The sequence below is a fragment of the Ranitomeya variabilis genome, chromosome 2 (assembly GCF_051348905.1).
Source record: "Ranitomeya variabilis isolate aRanVar5 chromosome 2, aRanVar5.hap1, whole genome shotgun sequence".
Taxonomy (NCBI): Eukaryota; Metazoa; Chordata; class Amphibia; order Anura; family Dendrobatidae; genus Ranitomeya; species Ranitomeya variabilis.
The window spans coordinates 687,101,145-687,114,120 of NC_135233.1; the positions used below are offsets into that span (position 1 = coordinate 687,101,145).

The 12,976-nt window shown below is 44.5% G+C and overlaps 1 protein-coding gene across 1 annotated transcript; it reads left to right on the plus strand.

Moving 5' to 3' along the window:
* Positions 1-1,010: 1,010 nt before the first annotated feature.
* On the plus strand, positions 1,011-12,346 carry LOC143807616 (uncharacterized). The gene is made up of 2 exons (XM_077289355.1): positions 1,011-1,057; positions 9,129-12,346. The coding sequence occupies exon 2, from the start codon at positions 9,343-9,345 to the stop codon at positions 11,227-11,229; it is 1,887 nt and encodes a 628-aa protein (XP_077145470.1). The 5' UTR covers positions 1,011-1,057; positions 9,129-9,342; the 3' UTR covers positions 11,230-12,346.
* The last annotated feature ends 630 nt before the right edge of the window (positions 12,347-12,976 follow it).

Sequence of the window (12,976 nt, forward strand, 5' to 3'; positions counted from 1 at the left end):
ATATATCATCGTACTGGAACCCTACATCCCAGTGATGATCAAGTTCCAGCTTATGCCCAACTGTATATTTTGGATACCGCTACCGCGAATGAACAACATTTAAACTGTGAACAAAATCAAAAATGTCATCCCACTTTGATGAGTATAATTGCTCTTCAGTTAGACAATGTGAATCCTTTTGTTGCTGCCTACAAAATGTTACAAGATGTGGAACATGAAGAACATCTTAAAGCTAAAGCTAATGGCACTCTCATGCCAAATATCATCATGGCCCTTAAACAAGATCGGAATCAAGACCCTCGCCGATATAATAATCCAACTGTCAATGAAGTTGCTGTCGTATTTGAAAATGACAATGGAGAGCCACCATTTAATCGTGATATTTTAATACATTTACAACCGGACCCCAAAAATCCTTTGGCGCCAAGAACACAACAGGTCAGCATTCTACACAGTAATTTAGATGCTTTACTCTATCCTTTATTTTTCCCTTACGGAGACCAGGGCTGGCATGATGGCCTCAAGCAACAAGGGCAAAGTCCACGCAGAGTTACACAACTGCAATATTACTGCTATGTGCTGTCTGTCCATAATCAGTTTAATCCACTCCTGAATGGTGGCAAACTCACTCAGCAGTACTTAGTGGATGCTTATGTGAAAATCGAGGCAAATCGCCTAAATTATATCCGTCAACACCAAAAGGATTTGAAAGTAGAGGATTATTGTGTACTCCAGGAACATCTCCAGAAAAAATCCATTGAGAAGGGCATCCCCATTGGAAAAACGGTCATTTTACCATCTTCGTTTGAAGGCAGTCCCAGGAATATGCAGCAGCGGTACCAGGATGCCATGGCTATTGTGACTAAATATGGTCGTCCTGATCTATTCATCACCATGACCTGTAATCCGAAATGGAATGAGATTACTGAGAATTTGGAACCTTGGCAGCGTGTGGAACATAGACCTGATTTGGTGGCACGTGTTTTCAAAATAAAACTGGAAGCACTTGTTGAGGAGAGCCATAAGATCAAATACTTAATTAACCTCAACACATAAGGTAATTGAGGGAAGCAACCTATAACATGTATTGTTTAACCTTACATAAGTTTTCCTCAGACAAAGTAAGACACTTAAGATGGCTGCCATCTCCTGTACCAGAGCCATGTGCTCTGGTATCCAAGATGAACAATGAAGACACTGAAGATGGCCGCCATTTCCTGTTTTAGCATGCCGCATGGTCTGGTATCCAAGATGACGCCCATCCTGATGACCTCATGGATCCACCCACAGCGACACCCACCCTGATGACCTCACGGACCAACCCACCTTGATGACCTCATGGATCCGCCCATGGACTTGCTCATGCCCAACCCACTAACCAATGGAATACATCCGATCACTCCCATTTTAGAGCTAACCGAGCCCCCTTACAGGAGATATATAACATTGTGTTTGACTAATAAATTTCTTCTTGGAGCTGAGCCACACATTGATCAAGAAGAGTTACAGCTGACTGTGTCTGGTGTATTTCTTTAGTGCACATGATCAATATCCATTAGGCCAGGAGTAGGCAACTAGAGAATTGAACATTTATATCAATTGTTCAACCCTAATATTTGGCCGCCCAACCTGGGGCCAGCAGAGGAGAGCCCTGAACCCTGTAAAACCGGCGGGTGGAACGGCTGGATGCACTGAGTACCCCGAATCTGGAGACTGATCACCTCTTTAACAGAACACGGTAAGTCTGCTGATTTTTTATAATCTGTAGTCTTTACCTGTGTCTTTCGGGGTATCCTGTGCAGATTGCCTGACCGTGTCCGGTTTTCTTGGTATCTGTAAGACGGCAGAAAGGGTATCTCCGCTGCTGGTCATTTAATTGCAAGAACCGTCACATGTTTTAGTTGCCTACTGCCTGTTACATGTTGTGAAGAGGGGAGATGACTGATAGTGAAGAGAAGTATTGTGTAAGGACAGTCAAAGCAGGTTTCTAAGAAAGAAAAAAAAAGCAAGTGTTTACAGAGGGCTAGAGGCAAGTGATAAAACAGGAAAAACGGGTTTTTACACTGGTAGTTAGGAGAAGCATTGTGTTTGGAACAGGACAGGTTTCTAGGAAGGAAAGCAAGTGTTTACAGAAAGAAAAGCATGTGGTAGGACGGGAAAAACAAGTTTGGTTTTTTTTTAGGGAAGGAAAGCAAGCAAGTGTAGAAAAATAATTTTTGTCTGTGGTATACGGTTGTCGCCTGTGATAAGATTTTCAGTTCTGTACAAGAGAGACTAGGACCTGGAGTAATTGACTCGGCCTAGGGGGGCCCGGTAAATCTTGGAGCAATTGGCTCAGTTCGGGCATAATAAATTGTGTAGCGGCTCATTGAAACTTGGAGCAATTGGCTCAGTTTGGGCCAATTAAATTTATAGTTTTTCTTTTTTTGCCCCGTGACATCAAGTGAGTTGACTCTGCACGGGGACCGGTAAGTTAGGGAGCAATTTGACAAAGTAGGGAATAATTGGTTTGTAAAGTACGGAGCACGGAAGTCAGACAGGGACCACGTGACAAGAAGCAATAGGAACTGAGTACTGCAGACTCAGTTCCCTTTAGAATCTCAGGTTTGAGTCATCTCCCCCGTCTTATTGTTTGTTTGGTGTTTGTTATCTTGATAGATAGATATATATATACTGTATATCTATAGAAAGATGGAGAAATTAATGCAGTTCTGCTGTATAGGCACTAAGCCAAATTCAGATGGCAAGTTAGACTCATGCACATTAGTAGCGACTCATGAAGGGAAGAGTCATATTAAGCAATGTAAAAAGCTTATGAAGTTGTGTGGAATGCCAGAAGGGGGAAGGTTGCAGCCCCTGGACTGGAAGCTTGTCTTGAAAGAAAGAAAAGGTATCCTAGAAGGTAATGGATTGTTGTCTACTGCTAGGGCATGGGAAAGAGTCTCTGAAAGTCTGTATAGAGAAAATTGGATAGAGGAGGAAAGGAAAAAAAGAGGTAGAGTTTTGACCTATGTGTATTACAAAAATATATCCTGTGAGCGGCCACCACCGTATAATGGTGGCCCAGAGCCATGTGCTAAATGTAATGGTGGCCATTTTGTTAATGGCGAATGTGTTAAATGTAATAGCAGCCAAAATGGTGGCCCAGAGCCAGGTGCTAAATGTAATGGTGGCCATTTTGTTAATGGCGAATGTGTTAAATGTAATAGCAGCCAAAATGGTGGCCCAGAGCCAGGTGCTAAATGTAATGGCGGCCATCTTGTTGGTGGTAAATATAATTCTGATGGCGGCCATCTTGTTGGTGGTAAATATAATTCTGATGGCGGCCATCTTGTTGGTGGTAAATATAATTCTGATGGCGGCCATCTTGGTGGTAAATATAATTCTGATGGCGGCCATCTTGTTGGTGGTAAATATAATTCTGATGGCGGCCATCTTGTTGGTGGTAAATATAATTCTGATGGCGGCCATCTTGTTGGTGGTAAATATAATTCTGATGGCGGCCATCTTGTTGGTGGTAAATATAATTCTGACGGCGGCCATCTTGTTGGTGGTAAATATAATTCTGATGGCGGCCATCTTGTTGGTGGTAAATATAATTCTGACGGCGGCCATTTCATGGATGGCAAATGTAATTCTGACGGCGGCCATGTTGTGGATGGCGAATGTGCTGCTCCTGGTGGTGAACATCTCAGATTAAGGCTACACGCCACATCACCAAATCCTTGTTACCCAGTAATGACCACTAACGGCCAATACTATATTCCTTCGGGAAGTGAACAGGCTTTACCCATGTTTCCTGTCTCAGTTATTTCCAATGGGGCACCAACCCTTTCCCCTATCACTCCTGTTGTGAATCCAGCAGTCCTCCCACCTGGATCGTCCCCAGCACCTACCCTTTCTACTATCACTTCCACTGCCAATTTAGCCGCACACCCACATGAGATGCTCCAAGCAGCGGCCTCTCCTCCCAATGCTTCCACAACAGCACTCTCACGCAGCCTACATATGCCCAGTACCTCACAGGCTGTCTCGCAGCCAAGCGCACACCTGTATGGGACGGTGGCGACTGTATCAAGGGGGGGCTCAATGTGGGAGGGGGATACCAATAGCACAGGAAGCACAAAGGGGAGGGAATGTTGGCAACCTATTTTTGAAAAAGAACTTCCTGAGGGACCCTTGGTAGTGGTGGGAAAGGGTGACATAACAACAATGGAGACAGACGCTATTGTTAATGCTGCCAATTCTCGGTTAGAGCACAATGGAGGTGTAGCTAGAGCTATAGTGGAAGCAGGAGGGGCGACTATTCAAGCTGACAGTCATATCATTGTTGAGTCACGTGGTCAGATAGCTGTTGGGGACATAGCGGTGACTAAAGCTGGCAATCTTCCATGTAGAATGATCATACATGCTGTGACCCCTACTTATGACCCTATTCATCCAGACGTTAGTGCTCAACAACTTCGTGCAGCAATAACTCGCATTTTAGAGTATGCAAATATTAGTGAGCACATTGAGACCTTGACAATTCCCGCCATTGGTGTTGGCATTTTCGGTTTCCCTGTTCATGCATGTACAAGGGAAATTGTTGAAATTATAATAAACAAGTGTAGCCCCCCAAGCATTTGCTGCCTCTCTGAAATCAGGTTAATTAGTAATGAGGACAGGACTGTTAAAGCTTTTAAGACTGCCTGCATCACCTGGACCCCACACCATGATACTGGAGCTGCCCAAATAGGGCCCCTCATTCCAGGACTGTTACCTCCTCCTGCTCCTCATAAACAAGGGATTACATCTGTACTCGCGGTGCCATCTCTACTCCCGCCTCAGGTGCCACCACCAACAGTGCCGATGCTCATGTCTGAAGAGCCCACCCTCTATGTCAAGTTTACACCCCAGCAAGCTGCTACTCTGTTGAACCAGCTTCCAGATCCAGAAAAACAGCCGATGCCTTTCTACAGGAGCATGCTTCAAATACAAAGGAATTACTCAGCCATGTGGCAAGATCTCATTTCCCTGGCAAATCTTAAAGCGGGCGATGCATATTGGCCTGTTATGGAGGCCGCATTCAATGATGCCTCACTTGCCAGTGACACCACATGGGACTCTGGTATTTTGTTTTGCCAACAACTTAAGACATGGGCCTCGGATAAGTTGGCGGATCAGTCAACATCTTTCAAGGATGTCACGCAGGAACCAGGGGAATCAGTGGAGAGATATCATGCTCGTTTAGCCCAAATGTTTAATGACCTCGGCTTCAGTAACCAAATAAAAGTTCAACGGACACTGCTCGTCTCCTCTTTTGTTGAAGGCCTACGAGAAGCCCTGAGGAAGCAATTTCAAGCAATCAGACCTGAATATGCTACATTGGATCCTAAGGATGTTTTAACAATAGCTAAGGGATTAGAAAAAACACTCCCTGAGAAATCGATACCCTCAAACAAAAAGACCCATATTCTATGGACTGATGTGCAATATCAAAACCAGCAACTTCTATCACCTCGTAGCAAAAACGTCTGCTTCAATTGTGGCAACCCAGGTCACCAAAAACGAGATTGTAGGGTCCATTTTCCAAGACGCAGATTCAGGAATTACAACGAGGATAATCGCAGATTCAACTATCCTCGTTACAATGACCAATACTACGAACGACCACTACAAGCTCAGATGCATCCCGATGTCAATCACACCGCAGCTCTGATGGATCTAAGCACCCGATAGGACAAGGGCAAGCCCATGTCCACTACTTTGGCTTCCATGTCTGGTCCTATAGCTAAAGTAACTATCAACGTTCAAGGCAAACCCTTACCGTTTCTTGTGGATACAGGTGCAGCCAGAAGTGTTATCAGATTACAGGACCTGCCTTTTCCCGATCTGATATCCTCTGAAGCCGTGACATGCGTGGGAGTGGATGGCAAGCCTACTTCTAACAAGCTCACCCGTAAGATACAGGTTGGACCATACGAAGATATGTTTATGCGTCTAGTAGTGTCCCCCACTTGTCCTACCAACCTTCTGGGAGCAGACCTTCTCCAAAAGCTGAGAGCAACTATAGCTTATTCATCAGATGGTCTCACCATCACTGACCCGCTCAATCCGAGCGAAGAGTGTCAACTTCAAGCTGCACCTCTGCTTATGATGATGGATGAAGCTGCTAAAACAGTCTCGAGTGTTCCGCCAGAAGTGATGTCACAAGTTCCATCTACTCTATGGTCTACTGGCCCTGAAGATATTGGACGTCTTGCTGTGCCCCCGGTGCGGGTCATTCTTAAACCTGGAGCTCAGCTTCCAAGGGTGCCCCAATATCCACTCAAATCTGTCCAAGAAGAGTCTTTGGCCACTCAAATCAAGACTCTTTTGGAGAACGGGGCACTAGTCAAATGTAACTCTCCCTGTAACACACCTTTGTTTCCAGTAAAGAAGAGGACATTAAAAGGAGAAGCTCCAAAGTATCGTATGGTTCAAGATCTCCGGGCTGTTAACGCAGCAACTGTACTAGAAAGTCCAATTGTGCCCAATCCACATACATTGCTGTCGGAAATACCATCAGATGCAGAACGTTTCACTGTCATAGACCTGGCCAATGCTTTCTTCAGCATACCACTGCATTCAGAAGATTGGTACCTGTTTGCTTTCACTTACAGAGGATCACAATATACCTGGACGGTCTTACCACAAGGAGCACAGAACTCACCAAGTCATTTCTCTCAGGCCCTTGCCACTTGTCTACAGCCATGGAGAGAGATTAACCATCAAGTTGTCCTCCTTCAATATGTGGATGATCTCCTACTATGCTGTCCTAATCAGGTGACCGCTGAAGAGTCAAGTCTCAGTCTTCTTCTTCATCTTGCACAACAAAACTGTAAGGTGTCCCTCAACAAAGTCCAGTGGTGTCAGCCTAAAGTCGTGTTTTTAGGCCACTGTCTCTCTCCGAAATTGAAACACCTAACGGATGAAAGGAAGCTTGCTATTAAGACCGTTCCTCTACCAAAAGGACCTAAGCAGTTACAAGCTTTTTTGGGACTTATCACATATTGTCGCCAATGGATTCCAGACGCCTCCAAGCTGATGCAACCGTTGTACGATGACCTTAAGACGTCAGCATTTCCACTATGTCCCAAATCTGTTGAAGCCTTCTATGCTCTTAAACAGGCCATACAGTCTGCACCAGCTCTTGGAATCCCAAATTATCAACTACCTTTTTACTTGTTTGTCAGTGAAGTAGCAGGACATGCTTCCGGAGTCCTAGCACAAAAACATGGGGGAAGAACAAGACCAATCGGCTACTACTCTGCCCGCCTGGACTCTGTGTCTCAAGCTTCCCCGACTTACCTCAGAGGTGTTCATGCTGCACATATGCTTCTGGACAAAACTTCTGATATCATCTTAGGACATCCGGTTCTCTTAATGGCTCCACACGACATAAAAGCTATTCTAGGCCAGACTCAACCTAAACACCTGTCGCTACAGCGTCATATGAGACTCCAATGTTCCCTCTTGATTCCGGATAATGTCACTCTTGTCCGCTGCACCATCCTCAACCCGTCCACGCTGCTTCCTCTTTCCAGGGGGGATGTGGATGATGATACTGATGCTCTCAGAGAAGATGCCTCTATACACTCAGAGGATCATGACTGTCTCGAACAAATGCAGGAAGAAGCAGCCTCCAAGAAAAACGTGTCTGAAGACCCACTCCCACATGCTGACCTGACGTTCTTCACTGATGGTTCCAGATTTGAAGATGAAACTGGAAGATTCCATACGGGGTATGCCGTGGTTACACATGACCAGGTCATCTCAGCTGGATCGCTACCACCGCACATGTCTGCACAAGAAGCGGAACTTAAAGCTTTGACGTTGGCTTGTCAGGAAGCGACGGAGAAGGTGGTCAACATCTACACGGATTCAAGATACGCTTTTGGAGTGGCTCATGACTTCGGCAGTATCTGGGCAGCCAGAGGATACCTAACGTCCAGTGGAACTCCTGTAAAACATGCTGCTATCATACAAGAACTTGTGGCCGCTCTAGATCTACCTTTGGAGGTTGCAGTAATCAAGATCAAAGCTCACGGGAGATTGGATTCTCCAGAAGCAAGGGGGAATTTCTTTGCTGACAAAACAGCAAAAACCTATGCTGTGCATCCATTCGGGAAAGAAAAAGCAGCGGTGTACGTGTCACAAGACACTGAAGAAGGGATTAAAGGCTCTCTTATGAGAATCATCCATCTACATCAAGACAAGACATCAGATGATGAAAAGAAGTCATGGCAAGAAGGAGGAGCTAAAAAGGATGAAGATGGAGTCTGGAGGATGAACAAAAAGGTCTGTCTACCCCGCAATCTGTACCCTTCAGTGACAGAATGGGCACACGGTATCACCCACAGAGGCAAGAATCAGATGAATGACCTAATTTGGAAGACTTATATGGCACCTGGAATCTCTACTGTTACCCAAAAATATTGCAAGTCCTGCCTTGTGTGTGCAACATGCAATCCAGCACCGCCTCAGAAAGTTACTCAGAAACATTTGGCTAAACCACTTTATCCCTTTCAGAGGATTCAGATTGATCACATTCAAATGCCAAAAGTAGGGAAGTACGAGTATGTACTGGTAGTGACTGACATGTTCTCAGGATGGCCCGAAGCCTATCCAGTAACAAACATGACTGCCAGAGTGACTGTTAAGAGACTGATGACTGAAGTAGTCTGCAGATATGGGGTCCCAGAGGTAATTGAGAGTGACCAAGGACCTGCGTTCACTGCAGCACTGACTAAGGAACTATGGACACTGGTGGGAGCGGATTTGGGTTTACATACTCCATATCACCCTCAGAGCAGTGGGAAAGTAGAAAGATTGAATGGCACCTTGAAAAATAAAATACTGAAAGCCAGTCAGGAGGTCAGACTTCCTTGGACAGACATTTTGCCCATTGCCTTATACTCAGTCAGAAACACTCCAAGGGGTCCCACTAAACTCACACCATACGAGATTCTTTTTGGGGGGCCTCCAAGGTTGGGTCAATATTTTCCACAACAGCTAGCCTTAGGAAGTGATACTTTCGTGAAATGTCATTGCCCTTACTAAAGAACTGTCAGTAACACATGCACGAGTTTTATCATCCATTCCAGATCCAGATTCCATTGAAGGTACCCATACTTTCCAACCCGGTGACTACGTGCTGGTTAAGAAGTTCGTCAGAAAGACTTCCCTGGAGTTGAGATTTGAGGGTCCCTACCAAGTGCTCCTGACTACTCCTACTTCGGTCAAACTTGAAGGAAGACCGACGTGGATACACGCCTCTCACTGCAAGAAGTTCGTGCCACCATCAGAACCCTCTACATAATGTTGCATATCCTTTACTTTGTGTGTTGTGCCATTCTATACTCCTTTGTAGGAGCACAACAGGTCGCAATCACCCAAACTGGGGGGGTGATCACATTCTGGTACAATACTACTGCACACGTTGCTTCTTTTAAATTTGATTATTGTGATGTAGTACAGTGCGACACTAAGTGGGTTTCCTCACCTTCCACAATGAGTCAACCGGCACAGCTGAGATCAGGACAACAATATATATGTGTTACAGGTGATGGATGGGGACGAACATGTAGTTCATGGAGGGCGGTCGGGTGGAACACTGGTGAAGATTGGGGGTATAGACCAAACACAGCCTCAAGAAAACAGGACTCACAGGGGAAATCCCTACTCACTAGGATGACACTCTCCCGTACAAAAGTCCTCAAACCCTGTGATACCATTGGCCAATGCAACCCTTTAGTCCTCAACCTGGAGAACCCTCAACCTGGCGATAATGGCACCTATCTGCTGGGTACATATGTAAATGGTGTGTGTGCCAGTTGTGCCCATCTAGGTCAATTCATATTAGCAGATATAAAAGAAATGTCCCCAAAAGATAAAAATAAGCATTCAAACCCTCTTAACAAGGTGACAGCCATTGCAAACCCCACATTTGAAGATATTCTTGCCATTGAAACAGGATACACTGAGACCAACTTATGGTTGAAGTGGATGAAATATACAGCCAATCAATATAATAAATCTAATTGCTTTGTCTGTGCAGGAGCGAGACCCCACTTGGGATCTGTCCCTCTAGATTTACCCCCAGATGTGGAAAAATGTTTCCTGAGTCTGTTTACTAACAAATCCCTTGATGAAACAAATTGCGAAAATTGGAAAAAGAAGTATCCCATAGTCACAAAAACACCTAATCCAGGTGAAGGCATCACCATATACCCAGGAAAGTACACCTGTTACACTAATACTGAAGGGAGCATATTTTTGGGTAATTTCACAAAGGGATATTGCAGCAGATATAGTAATGCAAACAGGGGGGACCTGATTAACCAAACCCAGTCTATTTCTGATGTTTTCTGGATATGTGGAGACATAAAGATCAGAACTCATTTAGAAGGAGAGTGGATAGGAGAATGTACACTAGCCAAAGCCATAATGCCCTTCTACATAGCAGCAGAAGGAGAGGAAGCCTTAACTTCAGAAAATCTCCACAGAACAAAACGGGAAACAAATTTGGAACCAAGAGGCAGTTTTGACCCCCACATTTATGTCGATGCTATAGGAGTCCCAAGGGGGGTACCAGACGAATTTAAAGCCAGGGATCAAGTCAAAGCAGGTTTTGAATCGTTTATCTTACCCCTAGTGACTATAAATAAAAATGTAGACTGGATCAATTACATCTATTATAATCAACAGAGATTTGTCAATTACACTAGAGAAGCTCTTCAAGGTTTGGCAGACCAACTAGGCCCTACATCAATAATGGCTTTTCAAAACAGAATGGCCCTTAACATGATATTGGCAGAAAAAGGAGGTGTTTGCAAAATGGTGAAATCTGCATGCTGTACCTATATTCCAGATAATACAGGTCCCACAGGGAAGGTTACAATAGCCATAAAAAAGCTGAACTCCCTACAAAAAGAATTAAAGAAAAATTCAGGTGTAGAAGATCCCTGGGACCAATACTTTTCATGGATGAAAGGGTGGCAGAGATGGCTAGCTCAGATAGGCGTAGTTATCCTCGTCGTCCTAATCATCGCAGCTATTATTGTTTGTTGTGTTCTTCCCTGTGTAAGGAAAATGATCGAAAGAGGAGTAAAAACATCAGTGCCCATTTTCATAGCTCAGGAGGTGAGTTATTCTGCAGACATAGAACAGCTAGGCCCTCTTCGGTCTTTTACAGTCCACAACTAGGCAGTCAGAGCAGCTGTATGCAAGTTTGTGCCTACTTCAGTCAGGGTTGCTGAGTGCCTCCTGGATCCATCTCTCACATTGTAAACTTGTTAGACAGTTAGGGACAGAGTAGGATCTGACCTGCTTGTCAAAGTCCAGCTACAAAGGGAGGTTTTCCACAAGGGAAAACTTGTCTCAAACTGGTGAAAACTCCAATTCCCCCTCCCGGGCAAGACGGTCAGATCTAGGATGTGTACAACAGGGTTAGTCGCATGTGTATTTTACTCTAAGTAACCATGGAGATGGGAGATTGGAGAGTAATAGATCCAGCAGGTTGGGAAGTCCCGAGGACACTGGTAACACGCTCCGATATACCTCCGCAGTATACCCATAATTGGTCACACATTCTCTGGTGTCTATAGCATCCATATTGTCATGAAGCCTCTGATGTCATAATAACACTTAACATCGATGGGTTAGGGAACCACGGTGGGATCAAGATAAAAGAAAAGGTTAATAAAGTATTTAGGGGGGACTGTTGAGGAGAGCCATAAGATCAAATACTTAATTAACCTCAACACAAGGTAATTGAGGGAAGCAACCTATAACATGTATTGTTTAACCTTACATAAGTTTTCCTCAGACAAAGTAAGACACTTAAGATGGCTGCCATCTCCTGTACCAGAGCCATGTGCTCTGGTATCCAAGATGAACAATGAAGACACTGAAGATGGCCGCCATTTCCTGTTTTAGCATGCCGCATGGTCTGGTATCCAAGATGACGCCCATCCTGATGACCTCATGGATCCACCCACAGCGACGCCCACCCTGATGACCTCACGGACCAACCCACCTTGATGACCTCATGGATCCGCCCATGGACTTGCTCATGCCCAACCCACTAACCAATGGAATACATCCGATCACTCCCATTTTAGAGCTAACCGAGCCCCCTTACAGGAGATATATAACATTGTGTTTGACTAATAAATTTCTTCTTGGAGCTGAGCCACACATTGATCAAGGAGAGTTACAGCTGACTGTGTCTGGTGTATTTCTTTAGTGCACATGATCAATATCCATTAGGCCAGGAGTAGGCAACTAGAGAATTGAACATTTATATTAATTGTTCAACCCTAATACACTCTTAAAAGACATTAACAACGGATTATTTGGGAAAGTTTGTGCTATGGTTCATGTAATTGAATTTCAAAAACGTGGCCTTCCACACGCTCACATTTTGATTATTCTGGACAGCAACTCCAAATTAAGGACTGAGGAGGACATAGACAATACAGTGTGGGCTGAAATTCCCAATCCTACCCACTACCCTCAGCTCCATAAGATTGTTCTCCAACATATGATTCATGGTCCGTGTGGAGAACACAACCCAAATTCTCCCTGTATGGATCTGGGGAAGTGTACAAAAGGTTTCCCTAAAGATTTGCAACCAAGAACCATCATAGCTAAGGACGCCTATCCTACTTATCGCAGACACTTTGGCCCATCTTTTCAACACCATTCTAACATGATTGACAATTCGTGGGTGGTTCCATATAATCCGTTCCTGCTATTAAAATACAAGTGCCATATAAATGTCGAAGTTTGTGGTTCCATTCAGGCTGTGAAATATTTATTTAAATACGTCTACAAAGGACATGATAAAGCCAATCTTGAAATCTGCCAGACTAACATCCAACATGATGAAACACACCAATTCATGGATTCAAGATATGTCAGTGCACCAGAGGCAGCTTGGCGAATATTC